The sequence below is a fragment of the Canis lupus genome, chromosome 17 (genome assembly GCF_003254725.2).
Source record: "Canis lupus dingo isolate Sandy chromosome 17, ASM325472v2, whole genome shotgun sequence".
Taxonomy (NCBI): Eukaryota; Metazoa; Chordata; class Mammalia; order Carnivora; family Canidae; genus Canis; species Canis lupus.
The window spans coordinates 49,980,496-49,997,291 of record NC_064259.1 but is presented as its reverse complement, the minus strand read 5'-3'; the positions used below and the strand labels follow the sequence as shown (position 1 = coordinate 49,997,291).

The 16,796-nt window shown below is 55.7% G+C and overlaps 1 protein-coding gene across 14 annotated transcripts in view; it reads right to left on the bottom strand.

The window, feature by feature from the left end:
• Nucleotides 1-2,187: 2,187 nt before the first annotated feature.
• The window catches only part of SFXN5 (sideroflexin 5), a 122,687-nt gene continuing 108,078 nt past the window's right edge, over nucleotides 2,188-16,796 (bottom strand). For 6 of the 14 annotated variants that reach the window (XM_025453565.3, XM_049096192.1, XM_049096195.1 and 3 more), the window contains one exon: nucleotides 2,188-5,205. In XM_025453565.3, the coding sequence (XP_025309350.1) occupies nucleotides 5,201-5,205 (5 nt within the window). In that variant the 3' untranslated portion in view covers nucleotides 2,188-5,200. Of the gene's footprint in view, nucleotides 5,206-7,857; nucleotides 15,117-16,796 lie in introns of those variants that run through there. The other 8 variants (XM_025453559.3, XM_049096191.1, XM_025453566.3 and 5 more) reach the window with 7 other exon arrangements.

Genomic DNA, 16,796 nt, shown 5'->3' with positions numbered 1-16,796 from the left:
TACTTTCCCTGTAGATTTGGTCTTCTTTTTCTGTTCCTAAGCTCTGAAAAATGGCACACCATCCATGTCCTCAGCTGCCTAAGCCAGGAACCTGGGGCCATCTCTGACTTCTCTCTGCCACCTTGACCACCATCAGTCACCAAGAGCTGAGCAGTCCTGCATCTCTTTATTCCCTCTATCCCCGTTGCACCACACAGTCTAGGTTCCATCTTCCCCCACCTTAACCCTCTCCTGCTCTCCCCAGCAGCCTTGCCTGTGTCCACAACATGCTCTACTCTATGGCCAGATGGGTCCACTTCTCTACTTAAGGCCTCCAGTGGCTGCCAGCTGACCCACTTAGGTCTCAGTGTCCTGTCTTGCCCCCTATTCCCTGACACTGAGCTTCCTGCAGTTCACCCCAGGACTGAGTGGGGGCCCTGGTGTGCTGTCCCTCCTCTGCCACGCTGACATGTGAAGAGGAGGAGGACCAGCCCAGGAGGCCAGGGATGGAGAAAAGCCTCCTTCCCTCACCTCCTCACTGGATTGGTATGGGGTCTTCAAGGAGGTCTACCTTTTCTTTCTCCTTTCTCTTCACCCTCCTGACGAGGTCCAGGGAACCGGGGTGAGGTGGGGCCCCAGATTCTGAGATGTTCTTGTTCTTGAGCTTAGACAAGATTGTCGGCAGCTACCTTGGAGAGGGGCATAAGAAGGGAATGAACATTTTTTAGCCACCACCCTGAGAGACACCTGGTACTGCAGGGAAGCAAGGGCACATGGGGGTTAGGCCTTTTGGGAGTGGCTGAGACTTTCCTGTTTAAGGGGCTAATCAGTGGCAGGGGTGTGAGTGAGATGGCAGGAGCAGCAGCAGCTCGGGGAGGCCGAGGGAGCTCCATTCTGAAAATGACCCTGGGGCCTTGAGAAAGGGTCACTCATCACTGTCCTCATCCCCCTAGCATTCTGACCCTCCTTCTAACCATGGCCTGAGTGGGAGGAGGGAGGCCATAGGGGCCAGGGGGTGGGGATGGGGCCGGGGGAAGCCACATTCCTGGAGTGTTAATGATCTCAGGCTGGGCAGGAGCTGAGCCCCCAAACCAGCTAAAAACAACAAATGGCTCCCAGGAGGGATTTGTGTCTGTCCTGAGAGTCGAGGATTTCCGCCCGGATGGGGGCTGTGGCGAGTGGGGCTCTTCACAGAGAAATTCCCCAGAGACCAGAAGCCCCATAACCTAGAAGTATCCCTTTGAGATCAGACCCCTCTCCCATCCCTTTCCCTTCCCCCACTCTCCTAGAGAGGCATGAGAGAAGAGTCTGGATGCATTCCTTACCTGGTCTCTGCAGTCCTTACACCAGCCCAGCAAGTGATGCTGTTCTTGACATTTTATAGCTACAGACACCATGACTCTGCTAGAGAAGATGCTTCATAAACATCTGACGGGATTAATGGGTGAATAAAGGAAATGACTAGCTGGAAGTCACAGAGTCACGCTGGAGCCAGGCTGGGGCTGGAACCTGGGTCAGCCTGACCCCAACCATGGACCTCACCTCTACTACATGGTCCCCCTGGCATGGGAGGCCCTACAAGGGTAAAAGATGCTCAGAGGTCCCAGAGAAGAGCTCAGTCCTCACTCCCCCAGGAGTTCTGGGGGCTGCTTAGAGGAAGAGGAGCCAGTGCTGTCAGGAGGCAGCTAAGGCCTGGCCCTGAGGGACTGTGGGGCAGCTAGGAAGGGGGAGAGTCCCTGGGGTCAGTGCCGTGCACGCTGCAGACATGGCGACCTTTCCACTTAGCTCAAACCTTGCCTCCCTATGAAACCTCTCTGGGCTCCCAGGCAGGCCAGAACTACCCACCCCCCTGCACTCCTCTCCTAGTCCCCTGGGTCTTAACAGTATGAGAATCTACTCAAATCCCTGTCTCCTCAAGGTTCTTGCAGTGGGGCCTAGTGAGTGTTCTGCACCTGTTCTGTTAAGGGGTTCCTTCTGCAGAAGTCAGCCCGCCTCCTCTGTCCGGCTTCCTGCCCTCACGTGCTCTTCCATCCTTTCCTCTCCCTTTCCCTCCGGGCCTCCGAGAGGGCTTGACCCCTCCTGAAGCTTGGGTCTACATAGACCTTTCTCAGGACCCTCCCCACAAAATCCTCAGGCAGCCCTGGCTCATCCTCACTATGTTTCTGTACCCCTGTCACTCCACCTGCAATCCACAAAGCCAAGCCCTGATGCTTTAAATCCATCATTTATTGCCCACAGCTTGTTAGTATTACATAAATCAGAGACTGAGAAGTTTTCTGAGAAGGTTAAAAAGACACCGCAAAGTCTCCTTGGTGTGGCTAAGGCATGCGTCCCGGTGCCTCACTCACACCTGGCCCAGGGCTGGGAAACTGCCTGGCCTCTGGCCTCTGGCCTTTCCTCTCTCAGAACCATTCTGCTCCCAGGCCAGGGGCTCAGGAGAGAAAACCAACCGGCTCCTGATCAGGAAGCAGAAAGGAGGCGGTTGGCCGCCTCGACCCAGCAGTCATCTACACATCTTGGGCTTTTGGTCCTTGTACCACTGGACTGTTCTCTGGAAATGGGAGAAGGGTGTCCCCGAGCCTGAGCGAATGTCTGCAGTGACCAGAAGGCTGGGCCAGTACACCAGGGCTAGAGAACCAGTTGCAAGTATGCCCTGGATTCTGGCACGGCTGGGCCAGCTGCATCCTCACTGTGGGGCCCGGCTCAGCCTCCCCGCCAGTCATGAGCCAGTCTGCCCACAGCCAAGTGGGGGATGGATGTTGGCCGAGAGTTTTCTCTCGTGGTGTTCTCCACAGCCAAGCCTGCGTGGCCCCCTGAACCCCTGTCACCATCCCCCTGAGCTATCCAGATCCTTTGCCATCCCCTCCTGAAAGAGGAGTCCCCTTAGCTCACCTGAAACTGCATTTGGGAACCTGAACAGAAATCATCCAGAAGACAAAGTAAGTAGGTTATGAGATGCTACAGGGCCGGGGCTGCGCTGGTCCGGGCCAGGGCAGCCAGTGCAGAGGGGGCAGGGGAGAGACCTCATCTCTTCCAGGCCTCCAGAGTGGGGGGAGGAGGACTGGGGTGCACAGTTCTGGTCTCAAGGCAGAGTGCATGAGAACACGACTCAATGATGGGTGGGGCAGGGGGAGTAGAAGAGAGCTTTTCCAGAGGGGACCCGGACATGCCCAGCCTGTCACTGGCACAGTCACATTGTGGCAGGATCAGCTCAAAAATACTTGCCCCTCTAACACTGTGGCAACCTTTCACTCTACTGTTTTGTTTTCCCTACTTGCTCTGTTTCTCCCTTTCCTGATTGGTCAGGGAGTGCTGCTCCTCAGCAACTCAGTGTGACGGTGGGGGGTGGGGGGCCTCAGGGCAGCATCCTATAGAAATGGCAGGGCCTGGCTGGGAGGTGAGGGCAGCAGGGGCTTCTGAGGGGGCGCCTGGAGTCCATGCCTGTGGAAGACCCACCTTGTCACAACCACCCCCGCACTGAGGATGGTGAGAGTCGCCCAAGGCCCCACCCTTGCTGCCCTGCACTACTCTTTTCCTGAACATGTGTTCACCTCCAGCCATGTTTCTCCCCAGGTTGTTGTTAGGTGAGGGGTACAATGAGGCCCATGCTTCCTCTTTGCCCTGTTCACTCCCATCTCAGGCCCACAAAGAGGAGGAAGCAGGAGCCAGCAGCAAGTGGCATCGAAGGCCAGGGCAGGGTGGGAGGTGGCATGTGGGTATGGAGCCACACTTAGGCACAGCCACCCAAGCTATCGCCTCCTTCAGAACTGAAAAGTGTTTGGCAAAGGTCAAGTGTTCCCAGGATGTGGGCTCACATATAGAAAGTTAAGGTCCAGTTCAGAGGCCAACTGCTGGCCATCCCCAGGGGGCCCCTTTCCCAGTCCAGTGTCCACAGTGGGGATGTGCCTGGGAGGACCAGCATCTGAGCAGGATAGGCAAAGATGCAGTCCAGCTGGAAGAGCCAGTGGGAACCCCTTGATCCAGTCCTCTGGTTCCAGACAGGAAGTGGAGGCTCAGAGAGGGGAGTGGATCCTCCACAGTCGCACAGCCTATTCGTGGCACAGCCAGGGCCTGCGGTTCCTGGCTTGATGCTGACTCTCAGATAGGTGCCTACAAACCTGGCCTCCGCACTCATGCAGAAGACCCTTCCATTCAGGAAGCAGTGGGATGGGGCAGACAGCCTTGGGGGCTGGAGAGGCCCCCCAGATGGCAGTCAGCCCAGCTCCAGCTCCAGCTCCAGCTCCAGCTCCAGCTCCAGCTCCACCCTCAGCCCAGCTTCCAGCCTGGTGACTACAAGGAGGATCTTCCTGCAGAGGTTGACATGCAGGCCCATAATTCCAGCCAAACATCATTCCTTCTTGGAGCTTCTTGCCTGGAGCTGGGGTCATTTCAGGGTTCCATGAGGGGTGACCCCAGCCCCAGACACTGGGCTTCATGCAGAGAGATTGGTTCTGCAGGTTGTGGCATGGATGAGGGCTGGCCACGCTCAAAGGCAATTGCCCATAAAACTTTTCCGAGGCTTCCAGTGTTCCTGACTCCCAGGGCCACCTTCTGAGGACCTCGGTCATTGCTGTTGGTCCATCCTGTGAGGTGCAAACTGCCTTCCCTCCCTCCCCCACCACCCAGCCCAGCCCAGCCCAGCCCAGGGAGCCACTGGGCCTGGCTATCATAATATCTTGAATCTACCAGCCCTGCTGCCAAACCAACCAGCCCCCAGGCCTCCTCCTGCCACCGCTGGTCAGCTGCTGTATCTGGGCAGCTCTAACCAAGGCTCAGACTTGATTCTGATAAAAAAGAAAAATAAAAAAGAAAACCAAAGTATAAAAGGATCCTAATTCTACCCCGTGGGCACTCTACAAATTTTCAGCTTCACACATGATTGTGCTGAGTAGAGTTTTGACAACCCCACGTAAGGCCCAGAAATGCACTTGATTATTTTTTATAGGAAATGTATCAGAATTCCTCTCCCTTATGTTAACATGTGAATGGATTAGTCTCCCTAACTGTGGGTCCAGTGCTCCCCCAGGCGGCTCAGGATGGGTGGGGTTAGCTTGCCCACCCCCTGCAGGCCCAGCCCATGAGACCCCTTCCCCACCTCCAGCTGCCCGGCCTGGCTAGTGCTCCGTCCCCAGGCCGGCTGGCCGCCACTCACAGCCCCTTGTTGTATACCACTGTCCGGCTACTTGTGGCTCGGGCAATCTCTGGCTCTAACTGGGATGTCTCAATCTGAGGAGAGAGTGAGAACAGAGAAGAAAGGTGAGGGGGGACAGGAGGGGAGGGGTGAGTGTGGAAACTGGGAGGAAAATTGGGAGGACCGCAGTGCCCACAGTTCTGCCACCTACTGACACACCCCTCTTTACTGCTCTCCTTCCAAGGGGCTCACAGTCACCCTTCCCGTCTAGGTCTTGTCTCTTCCTCTGGCGCCATGTCCGTGCAGGTGTATGTCCTACACCCTGACCTCCGAGTTATGTCTTCCTCATCTCCAAGGGCCTTGGCTAGGGCCCCACACCACACCCCGGTCACCACCCAGGGCTGCTCCACCCACGCTCCTGAAATCCAAATTCCATCCTCTTGGACTCCACAGTCTCCTATCCTTCTCTCCCTGTTTTTAGACCCTGAAGATCTCAGGCCCCAGACTCCCTGCAGCTCAGTCTTCACGTCCTCCCCCTCCAACCCGGACACCAGGGACCATGACTCCAGCTAATCTCTAGCCCAAAAGTCCTTCCAGCCCCGACTGGCAGAAGCCCGGCTTTGGAGGAACTCAAACAGGCATCCACATTCTCTCCACTAGAACCTGACACTCAACATTCCCAGTCAGTCCCTGACTTTGGCTTGCCCCCCACAGTGACCGGCAAACCTCTCCCTCCTGACCACTTTGCCCAGTCAGCTCCTCCTCCCGTTCTCCACAGAGAACCCCCTTAACATGCCACCCTCCTCAGCCACCCACCCTCAGCTCCTCACTCATTCTGAGCAGAAGAGCCTTCTTTCTACTTGAGAGAAAAAGCACAAGACGACGGAAGGAACCCCTCAGCATCCCGCCACCAACCCCATGAACTATCTGTCCATACTGCTCCACGCCTGTGCTCCTGCCACTCGTCCCCTCAGAAGGCACAATCTCCTGGGGTCCACCTCCCCGACACCCACTCCGGGAGCCCACTGCCAGACCGTCCTCCTCGGCTCCCACCTTCACAGTCCACTGACTCTTGACCATCAGCATCTCACCATTGACAAGGACCTCCCATCTGCCAAAATGTCCCATCAAGCCCATATCACACTCCAGCTACTGCCTGGTCTGTCTCTCCTCCCCAACAACCACGTTTCTTTAAGGCACTGTCTCAACTGGCCTTTCCACCTCCTCACCTCCCACTGACTTTTCAACCCACAGCAAATCTGGCTTCTGTTCCCATCATACTCCACAAAAATCCTTCTCTCCAAGTTCACTGCCGCCCCCACATTTCGTGACATCCACTGGACACTTGTCAGGGTCACTGGGGCTCACCCTGGCTGGGTGCACAACCCCTGGGGGGTGATTCAACCCTCCTGGTGATTCCCAGATCTGAGGAGTCTCCAGCCATGTTTCTGCCCTGGGTCCTGGGCCTGCAGAGACTGCCTCCTAGACCTTCTCGTGGATACCTTACAGGCGCTAGAACTCAACCCTGAAATCCAAATCGAAACTGAAGTCACCATCTCCCTCTTCCCCAGCCCACCTCTCCACACCACCACCCAGTGGGGGCCCAGGCACTGCCTCACATCCTCTCTCCTTCCTTCCCTTGGAGTCCCAGACACCCCAGTCCACCCCCACCTCAGGCAGTGTGAGCCTTCTCAACCACAATTTTGGTTACCCCTCTGTGTTCCTTTTAACATGGCTCAATGACCCCACTGTCCTCAGGGACCCAGTCTAGACTCCTGTGCTATCCAGCCACTGCCTTGATCTACCCTGCCCCTTGGCCTGGAGACACCATTTATTGCAGCCTGTCCGACACACAGGGCTTTCCCCACCCTGAGTCTTTGCCTGAAATGGCGCCTCCATCACCCCACTTTCTGTCCTTCCTTGGCCTTCTCTTCCACGTGGCAGCAGCGTTAGACATCTTCTCTCCTCCAGCCTGGGCATGGCCACTTCCCCGGGGCCCCACAGCTCCTGGGACTTCTTACGTCCCAGCTGTATCACTTGTTGGCGACGTTGACTGTCCACTCGTCTCCCCCCTCTCCACTTTAGATCGCAAGCTCCATGAGGCAGCAAGCGTCATGTGCGATCGTGTTCATCCCCGCATCCTCAAGGCCTAGTGCCAGTACACAGGAGGTATTCAGTAAGTGTTGAATAAATGAATGGGAAGAAAGGAGGCAGGAGGCACGGGGAGGAGAGGGTCCCCCTGGAAGCTCTACAGCAGCCCAGATGTCCATCTGCAGCTCCAGGAACTAAGCCAGTAGGGATGCCTGAGCCGCCCCCCCACCAAGGAGTCTGGGAGGGAGGTGCTACCGAGTTGAGGGGCCCTGGGCCTGGTCTCCACCCTAGGTAGAGTCAGGGAAGTGCGGGCCCCTGGGGCTTAGTTCAGCTGAAACCTGCTCTACCTCAAGACATAGCGGGCTGGGCAGAGGATGCCACAGACCAGCCCTGCCTTCAGAGAACGTAGCTGTGCCTGGGCCGCACGTCAGGGGCCAGGGGAGAGGGAGGTCAGTGGGAACTAGAGCTGGTGGGCATGGTGCAGTCCCTGGGGAAGGGGGACCCCTTGCCCTGTAGTCCCTGGTAGCCCAATACCTGGGCTCTGGCCGTTGGAGAGGGCCAAAGAGACAAGAGCTAGGCTTGGGGCCCAGGCCTCTTCCCCACCCCCTCTCATCAAGACACCTCTTCCCTCCCCACCCCTGCCGGCCTCCGAGTCCCCTCCACCCCACCGGCTCCCCTCGTCCCCATGCTGCCACTGACACAATGCACAGCGCCCACGCTTAAAAATCTAAATGCTTTTGAAAATGTTTAACCTAGTTAGACAAATTAGCAAAAATTTGTGCAAAACAATTTAGGTATTTAAAATATTCAATGTTTTTAAAAAACTGGAAAACTGTTCTTAGCTTTCAGCTGCAAAAACCAACAAAATATAACATCCCAGCAATCTTACCATGAGGTGTAACATAACCCTTCGGGAAAGCTGTTAAACAGCTACTGAGGCATCCTGGGAAATAGCACTTCATTTATTCAAATGCACATATGTCAGGCTTTTGCACCATATGTCATTCCAAGCTATTTACAGTAATAATTAAATCTTAATCAACGTTTAACCTCTGTAAAATGTTTGAAGAATCCTAATCACCCTTCAGACTGCACTAATGAAGGAGAAATATATAAACATAAAAGGAAAATGATGCACAGATATCACACTGGAAAGAACAGTAATTGCAAAATTGTATTTCTTTTAAATATAATCAGTAAATGATGTAAAGTAAGCCAAGGAGTATTTTAAGTTAAGACATCTTGGATGTCAGAGGTGTGAGCAGCTAATTTTGTTCTGCTACCCATAACAGATGTAGCATATTTTATTTTAGTGCCATTATTAGCAACTTCCCATGCCGGCTTTCACCGAAGCACTGAGGCCCGCATTAAAATCAGAGAGGCTGCTCACCACCACAGTGGAGGACCATGGGCCAGGGCCACGGCCCACTTGACCTGCTCGACCCACTCCCTGGAGAGCGCTGGCCCGGGATGCAGACTCAAGCATCATCCTCCCAGCAGGCACTGTCACAGACCCAGGGCCCCCCAGCCTCCCCACTGTGTTGAGGGCAGCAGGTAGGAGGGATGCAGGGGGGAGATTCGGGCAGAGGAAGGGCTCTGGGGAGGGGCAGGTGGTTGAGGTACTCAGGAGCTTGGGGGCAGAGTGGCATTCGAGGCTTTTCCTCTTATTTCAATTTAATCAGTCCTCAAGTCGGATGTGTATGGTCGCCAACACCATACACCAGGGCTGGGCACACAGGAATGGACGAGAGATATCCTCCACGCCCTTGGGAAGCTCAAAGTCTAGGGGAGGAGTTGATATGAAAGCACATGGAGAGAGACGAGGTGCCATGGAAACTGGGGAGGGGGTGGGGGCTACCATGTATTGATGAAGGAACAAGGAAGAAAGACTTCTCAGAGGACGTAGGCCAGGAAGAAAATGAAGGATGTTGATACCAGAGGGCAGGAAAAGCTTGGTGGGTGAAGGGGAAAAGCATCGGCTGGCCGGCACGGCCTGTATGGTGTGGGCAATGCTGGGCGTGTAGGGAAGGTGGCAGGAAACGGAGGTGGGGTTAGGACAGGCAGGCCCTCATGAATGTGTCAGTGGGGGACATGGGGAGCCACGGGAGGCTTCTGAGTGGGGCCATGAGCCAGACTCTGTTTTAGAAATGCTTCTCTGGTGGCAGTGGATGTGGAGGACGGACTGGAGGGTGAGCGAGGGGGCAGCTGTGGGAATAAGAGAGAGGTGCCAGGTCCTGCCCTATGAGGCTGCCAGCGGGGCTGTGAGGAGGGCGGCACTGGGATCCTTTCTGAAGAGAAATCCATAGGAGTTGATGACCAATTCCATGTGGGGGTGAGAGGGAGGTGTCGAGGATGACTGTGCGTTGGATGACTCCTAATTCTAGCTCAGGAGCTGGGGTGGCTGGTGACGCCGTTCTGAGGCAGGGAGTGCGGGAGGGGGATGGGTCAGGGTGGGAGGGGGACAGGCTCAGACTTGGCCATGCTGAGATCCCCTGGGGTGGAGAGGCCTGGGAGGCAGGCAGGGCGTGGGTTCTGGAGCTCTGGGCAGGGGTCTGGGTGGGAGAGTGAGTCCGGGACGTGTAAGCACAGCCGGAGCCCCTAGAGTGGGGGAGCTTGCCCGGGAGAGCAGATGGAAGGGGAGGGCGCCAGGCACATGTGAGGGGCGGGTGAGGGGAACAAGCCTGTGACGGTGGCCTTGAGGGACAGCCCAGGAAGAAGTGGTGTCAGAGGGAGCCACGGCACCAGGCAGCATGGATACCAGGCAAGCAGCTTTCTGAGTGGTCCCAATGAGGGCTGGAAGGCTTTGGCCTTTGCAGCAGGATCTGGGGACCTCTGGAGGCCTGATTTCCTACCCCCCAACTCAGTACCCGGCCCAAGCACAGACTTACTTCCATCCCTGGGGCCGACCTAAGTGGCTGTTCATTAAGACTCCCCTAGTCTTGGCTTGGGCTTGGCCGATGGCAGGTCTCATTGGTATCAGGACCATTGAGGGTCTTTACCACTAGGCTCAGTGGGAGGCTGGAACAGGGGGGACCCTGCGCTGCTTGAAGATCATCTCTCTGAGGTGTGGGGGTGCTGGGTCTCCTCCACAGAAATCACATCCAGGACTCTGCTGATAAATGGACGTGATTCAGCCACTGGGTGAGGGCAACAGAGCGCCCTGCTGCTGCTTCAACCAGGGAGAGAGACAAACGGCTGTGCTGTTGTCTTGGGGTGTCTTCACTGCTAGTGGGGCTGACAAATAAGGAGCAGAAGCTGGCTTTATGTGCCGTGTAGACAGCAGAACAAATATTGTGGTAGTCACAGAGGCTCATGGGTGGCTTGCAGAGTGAGGGAGGTACCCAGTAAGGGGAGTGGGTGCCGCAGGAGGGGCTACCAGTAGCAGCCCAGCAAAGGCTAGAGGACCCAGGGTAGTGGGCTGAGGGCAGGGGCTTGGTTCTGACCACAGACAAGCTCAGAGGGGCCTCTTCCAGGGAGAAAGTGAGGTAGAGAGAGGGGGCTGGGCAAGGAGTGGTCACAGGGGTGACCTAGCCCCAGGCAGGTCCCTCTGTTTATCTGGTAGACATCTCTTCCCAGGCACCTGACAGTCAGTCAGCAGGGGACAGGGAGCCAGAGCCCTGGAGGGTGGGGGCTGCAGGGACCAGTGAGGAAGCTGAAGTTATCGGCACTGTCTGATGGACCCCCTAGCCCCTGGACTGGCAGTGCTAGGAAGCTGTGGGCCTGCTGGGGACGTGCCCACCCTGCCACGAGAAAAGCAGTGTTGTCCAGCTAACATCTCCTGACCCTGGCGCAGAACCTGCACCCTGGCCCCCTGAGAGCCTCATCCAGGTGCCCCTCATATCAGAGCCCCAACCCATCCTCTACACTCAGCCACTCTGCTGCCCCTCACAGCAGACAGCCCCCAACTTTGGGTTGCATCTAAAGTTGGAGGCAGAAAACATGAAGCACCGTGTCCCGAAACCCCCAGCTTCCCCCAAGCACCCCCAAGGGCCAGCTGGCCCCAGAGTCCCCCAGAGCAGCCTGATAGGGCCTTCCTTGGTGGTGCAGAAAGGGTTAACCCTGAGCTAGCTGCCTCTGTCTCCTGGCTCATTAGGGTGGGGGGCCAGAGTCAGGAATGCATGTGGGGCCACCTCGGGCCTCCACACAGCCTGGGAGCACACACACCTGCAGCCAGCGGCCAGCAGATAGTTTACATATTTGAACCTGGAGCTAAGGTGCTGAGACATAAACAGGAAACTGGATCCCTGGCCTGTGCCCCATTCTCAGGGGCTTTTACCTACTACAAAGAACTTCCTCCTCCTTGCCTTTCTTCTGGTGGCTTTTCTGCCTCCTTTTCAAAGGCAAGGGCTGGAGAGGGGGGTTATTCAGTGTGACCCTGTGACACAGCTCAAAGCTGCCTCCTGCTCTTGGCCAGGGTTCTGGGCTTCTGAGCATCTGCAGGTGGTGGTGACATGGACATGGGGTCCAGTGTCCAGGTCAGCACCTGACTGGCCCTGTAGCGCCTGAGGTCTCTTTCGGGCCTGGGACCTACTGGGCAGCACACCTCACCCCCTCTTTCTCTCTGGGGCTGAGCTGGCCTCAGGTCCTGCTCAGACACTTAAGTCCAGGCTCCATCTTTGGTGAAACTGTTCCAGGTGTCCTGGAGGGCAGGGGTGTCAGGACAAGGCTGGGGAGCAGCTGAGGCCTGAGCCCGGACCCCTAAGGTCAGCCCTCTGATGCGGGCTCTGGGCTCCTGCTGCCTTCCCAATGAACATCAGCTTCCTTCCTTAGGCCTAAAGACACTAAAGGCCTTCTGGGACCTTCTCTAGGTTCCTCACCTATTGGATGCTCTCTGTTTCCAGTACATTGTATGTTTAGCCTTTGAGGCCTGCATCCAGCGATATGCTAACCTTCTAAGGCTGCCTCCTCCAGGAAGTCTCCCCTGACCTTCTCAGACCAAAGCCAGTGCTGCTGCTTCTGGTTCCCCTGGCACTTATTTCCATCTCCTTCACATCCCCAGTCACAGGCCATCTTTTCACTAATCGTCTGAACACAGCAGTCCCCCACCTCACCCCCGTTTAAGCCAGTTGGTCCTTGATAAAAGTCAAATCAAACTGAACCAAAGCTCCCCAGGAGCAGGGATCCAGTCTTAACACTCTTCCATCGCCCCTGTGCAATGTGTACCCCGGGAGGCTCAGACCCCCTCCCCATTTTGGAGGTCTGTTGTGCTCCTGGGTGCCCCCTGGTGGGCCAATCTCAGAATCATTCTCTCCTCCATCTTCTGGGCTTTGAGGCCTCAGTTTCCTCGTGAGTGTGGTGGGAAGATTTTCTACTTCTGGGGACTGAGATAAGGACAATATCAAGAAATAGGTAAGAGAGCCCCGTGGAAGCTTAGAAAACCTGTGTGATGCTGCATAAGGAAGGCTGGACCCCATGGCTATCCTAGAGCCCAGGCTTGCTCACTGGCATCCCCTCATGGTTCAAAAGGCTGAGCCCTTGCTGGTGGGCCAGGTACGTCCTATCCTTCACACAAATTAATGCTTTTAGTTCTCTCAGCAGGAGCTTTGCAAAACCAAGCTTTCTCCCTCCCTGTCCTGAATTCAGAGAGGCTTTCTAGAAGGTCCTAGAAAGAACCAGGAGGGATAGGCTGAGAGGTGGCCCTGCTGGGGCCTGTCACTGGGGCATGTGTGTGCATGTTCATGTGTGGGCCTGTGTGCACGTGCAGGTTTGGGCCGGGGGTGTGGGGAACAGGCAACATGACAGGTGGCGTTGGCGTTCCTGGGCTCTGAGTGGCTCTGCCATTCCCATCCATCCCTCCTGGGGGGTCCTGTGGGCAAACTCCAAGAAAGCAGCGGGCGGGGAAGTGGCAGATTTCTGACGGCAAAAATAGCCCACTTTGAGTTCAGTAGAGACTGATTAAACCAGTAAATGAGAAAAACCCCAAACAAACATCTCCAAGCAAAGTGGGAGATGGATTTGAGATTAGAGGGGAAAAGGCCCCTGCTCTGGGAGAAGGTGAACCTCTGTGGACTCAGGAGGGACACAATGCCCCCTAGACTTTGCCTCTGGCCTCACATGGGGACTGGAAGAGCAGAAGCAAGGACCAGCAAAGTCAAGGCAAGCCCAGAGGAGCCATGCTCCTATTAGGTGTTGATGGAGTGCTAATTCTCAGCCTCAGGGACACCTATGCATTGAGGGAGGGAGAAAGGACAATTGTCCTGAGGAGATACATGGGACAGAGGAAACACAGGTCACCACAGTCTACATGTGTGAGGTGAGACAGATCCTAGTGGGTCTCATCAGAGAAGACTTCCTGCTGGAGGAGTCATTTCTAGCACAGCTTAAATGTAGAACTGAGCTCATTCCCAACTCTTCCTCATTCTTGGTTGGGAGTTCGAATGCTTTCTCAGAGAAAGAGAGGCAAGCTGGGGGAGACATTGGCTTCTGGTGAGTCACAGCTTCCAGCCAAGCTGGTTCATGAAAACTACCATTTTCTTCAGAGCTGGTGATAGGGAGAGAGATGGAAGAGGTTCTGATGCCCACTGGCGTTACCCATATTCTTTCCCCATACAGGGAGGGCATGCCTTTGTTTCTTAACTCTTCAAACTGCAAGGGAGACCAAGGATGGGTAGAGGGTAGGGAATGAGAAGGGTGTAGCTGAACTTGACCCTCAGGTACCTCCTCTGCAGTATGAATGTGGCTTCTAAGAGCCACCCTCTGGGGCCATGGTGAGATGGGGCTGGTAAGTGGTATGAAGATATGATGAGGGTCTTAGCCTTCTTCAGAACATGCCTTCTGGCACCCTGGATCCTCTAAGGCTGAGGTGAGGAGAGGCTTGGCTGGGGGTGGGGGTGGGGTTGGCAGGGTTGACATGGGAGGCTCTGAGCAGGAAGCCCTGGGGGCTTTTCTTTTCTTCCAGGCAAGGAGTCTGGCAGAGGGAGGGTGAAAGAGGGGGTAGCCTGCTGAGCTATCAGGGGATAGCAAAAGAGCAAAGGCCAACAAACCAACAACTGCAGTGCAGACCAACAGAACAAACGGGCCTGGCAGGATACAACCCTACCTACTAGTGAACCTGATTCCTTGCCTCCTCCTTTGGCACCTGCAAAGCCAGTGCAGGGAGGAGAGGCACACACACACTTCAAGAGCCCCTAGTCCCACAGAAGCAGCCAGAGCTCTCTCCTCCACCTGCAGCCAGCCAGAGGCACATAGCCCATCTTTCCCCTGACCCCATGACAGTCCCTATTGCTGCTGGGAGGCCAGAAGATCTGAGTGAGCGTCCCGGGGCTACAAAGCATGTTCCCAGGAAGGCGAGGCTCTGCTCAATACTGTTTGGCAGCATTCTTGAGTCATGCCAGGCCACAGGAGGGGGCTCTCAGAGGGCAAGCCCACACTACAGACAAGACACCTGAAAGGTCAGCATCTGACTTAAGATCACACAGCCTGCTGCTGGCTCTTCCAACTGGGCTCTAGAACTCAGGCCTGGTCTTGTGGTTTCACTTCTAAGAATCCTAATGGCCAGAGCCAGGAAGAAACGTAGTTCTACCTCCCTATGGCTGGGGAAACTGAGGCCTTTGAGGTTAAGGACAAAGTCTTATGGATAGTTGAGCCTGAGGGAGGAGGATGGGCCTGGGGACTGCACAGTGACCCCCAGCCCCAACCCCACTATGGACGGGCCAGAGCCTGCAGTGGCCACCTCTCCCCCACGCCTCACTTGTCCCCAGGAAAGCTCCACCTTTTCCTGTGGACACGTTTCAACCTCACCAAATCAGCTAATTATTGACAGTTGGTGAAGAGGAGATTTCACTTTTTCCTCCTGTTAAACTGCTCCTAATTAGTTCCCTGTTACCACGGCTGGCTCGCCTGCCCGCCGCCCGCCCGTCCGCGCAGTAATCCCGCTGCACAGTGCCTCATTAACCTTTCGCTCCTCTCCTGCCGCCTGCCAACAAGATGAAGACAAAAACAGATTGTCAAACAATGGCTCCGGCTTGTATGTGCAACCCCGCTCCCCAGCCCCTGAGCTCCCGGGGGAAGAGTGGGGAAGAGAGAGGGGAATGGGGTTGTGGTTGGGAGGGGGGGAGCCCGAGAGGAATCAAGGAAGGGAGAGGGAGGCACAAAGAGAGACAGGAACGGGCAGGGACACGGGGAGAGGACTTGGCCAAGGTATTGCTTCTTGCTCCAAGGAGACATGAGGTTCATTAAATGGGATTGGAAGCGCTCCCAGGTGGGGAACACTGCTGTCAGAGTTGGAGGGACATTCACCATCCCCTGGTTCAGCCTCCTGCAGTAGCCAAGCCTGTGAGCACCAAGACTGGACCCTGGACATCTCCCTCTAGGGACCTGGGATGCAGAGAGTGTGTGTGTGTGTGTGTGTGTGTGTGTGTGTGTGTGTGTAAACATGCGTGTATCTGGGGGAGGACAGAGATGACCACATGTGCTGGAACCCAGGACCCCAATCTCCAGAGAAGGCATGGCCAGAAAGGCCAACAACAATCAAGCCCCACATGCCATGGAGGCTTCCAACAATCCCTGTGACCTTGAGTTGCCCCCAGGGCAAACCCCAGCACAGCCCTCCACTTTATTTTCATGTGACTACCCCAGCACCTGACGTTTCTTGTTCATTGGGTTTCTGTCCATCCTATCATAATGGAAGCTCTCTGAGACCAAGGCCCTCCCAGGTACAAGAAGAAGGGAAAAGCCACTCAATATGTCTAGGGTGGGGAACAGAAGCTAGGTGTGGATGGGTCCATGCCTGGGCACAGCCTGATGGAGCTGGCCATGGCCACGGCCCCACAGCCTTAACCTGCAGGTCACAGGGTCTGCCAGGGCAGACCCCACACTCCCTGCATGGTGATGGGCCTGGGGTCTGGAAGGCCAGACCTGATGCCCCTGTTCTCACACCCAACTTCCTAAGGAAGTTCCCTGCCCCACCTGCTGGCCTGCTGGCCAACCCTTCCCCTACCACTAGCTCTGGTTATAGATTAAAGGCACAAACACCTACTCTAGAAGGTCCCTGTGAACATGGACATGGATCCTCCCAGAAAGGTAGGAGAGCTGGCTGAGGGTGCTGGAATGTTCCTACTGATACATTAGCAGGGAGCCATCTGGGGCTCAGACGTGGGCCTTCTCATTTTATAGTGAGGTAGAGGTGGGCTGGGGAAGGGTATAAAATCCTTCTGTGGGTACAGAAATGACTCATCATTACCAACTTTGGATGTTGGGCAAGGCATGCCTCAGTTTCCTCATTTGTAAACAGGGAATAATATTGGTGCCTCTATTTCATAGGACTGTCATGTTCTGCTCCCCCCCCCCCCCCCCGTTCCCTCTCCCTAAACAAGCAGGCTGCTCTACTTATTGGACCCGAGGGCCATGCCTTTTTGCTCTGGGCTCTGTGCATCCCCGCTTGTGCATTCCTCCCCATAGTCTCCCTCTCCAGGCTCCCACTCCCATCTCGCCGAATATCCAGGGAGGGAAGCTTTCTTTGCTGTTCTCCAGTGGTTTCCCATCCGTGAACTCACTTCTCTGAACACAGAGAAACTTGATTACCATTGCCTCCACTGCTTTGCCTACTGCACCCCCCAGGTGCTAAGTCTCATCAACTCCTGGTTCCCCTTATGGT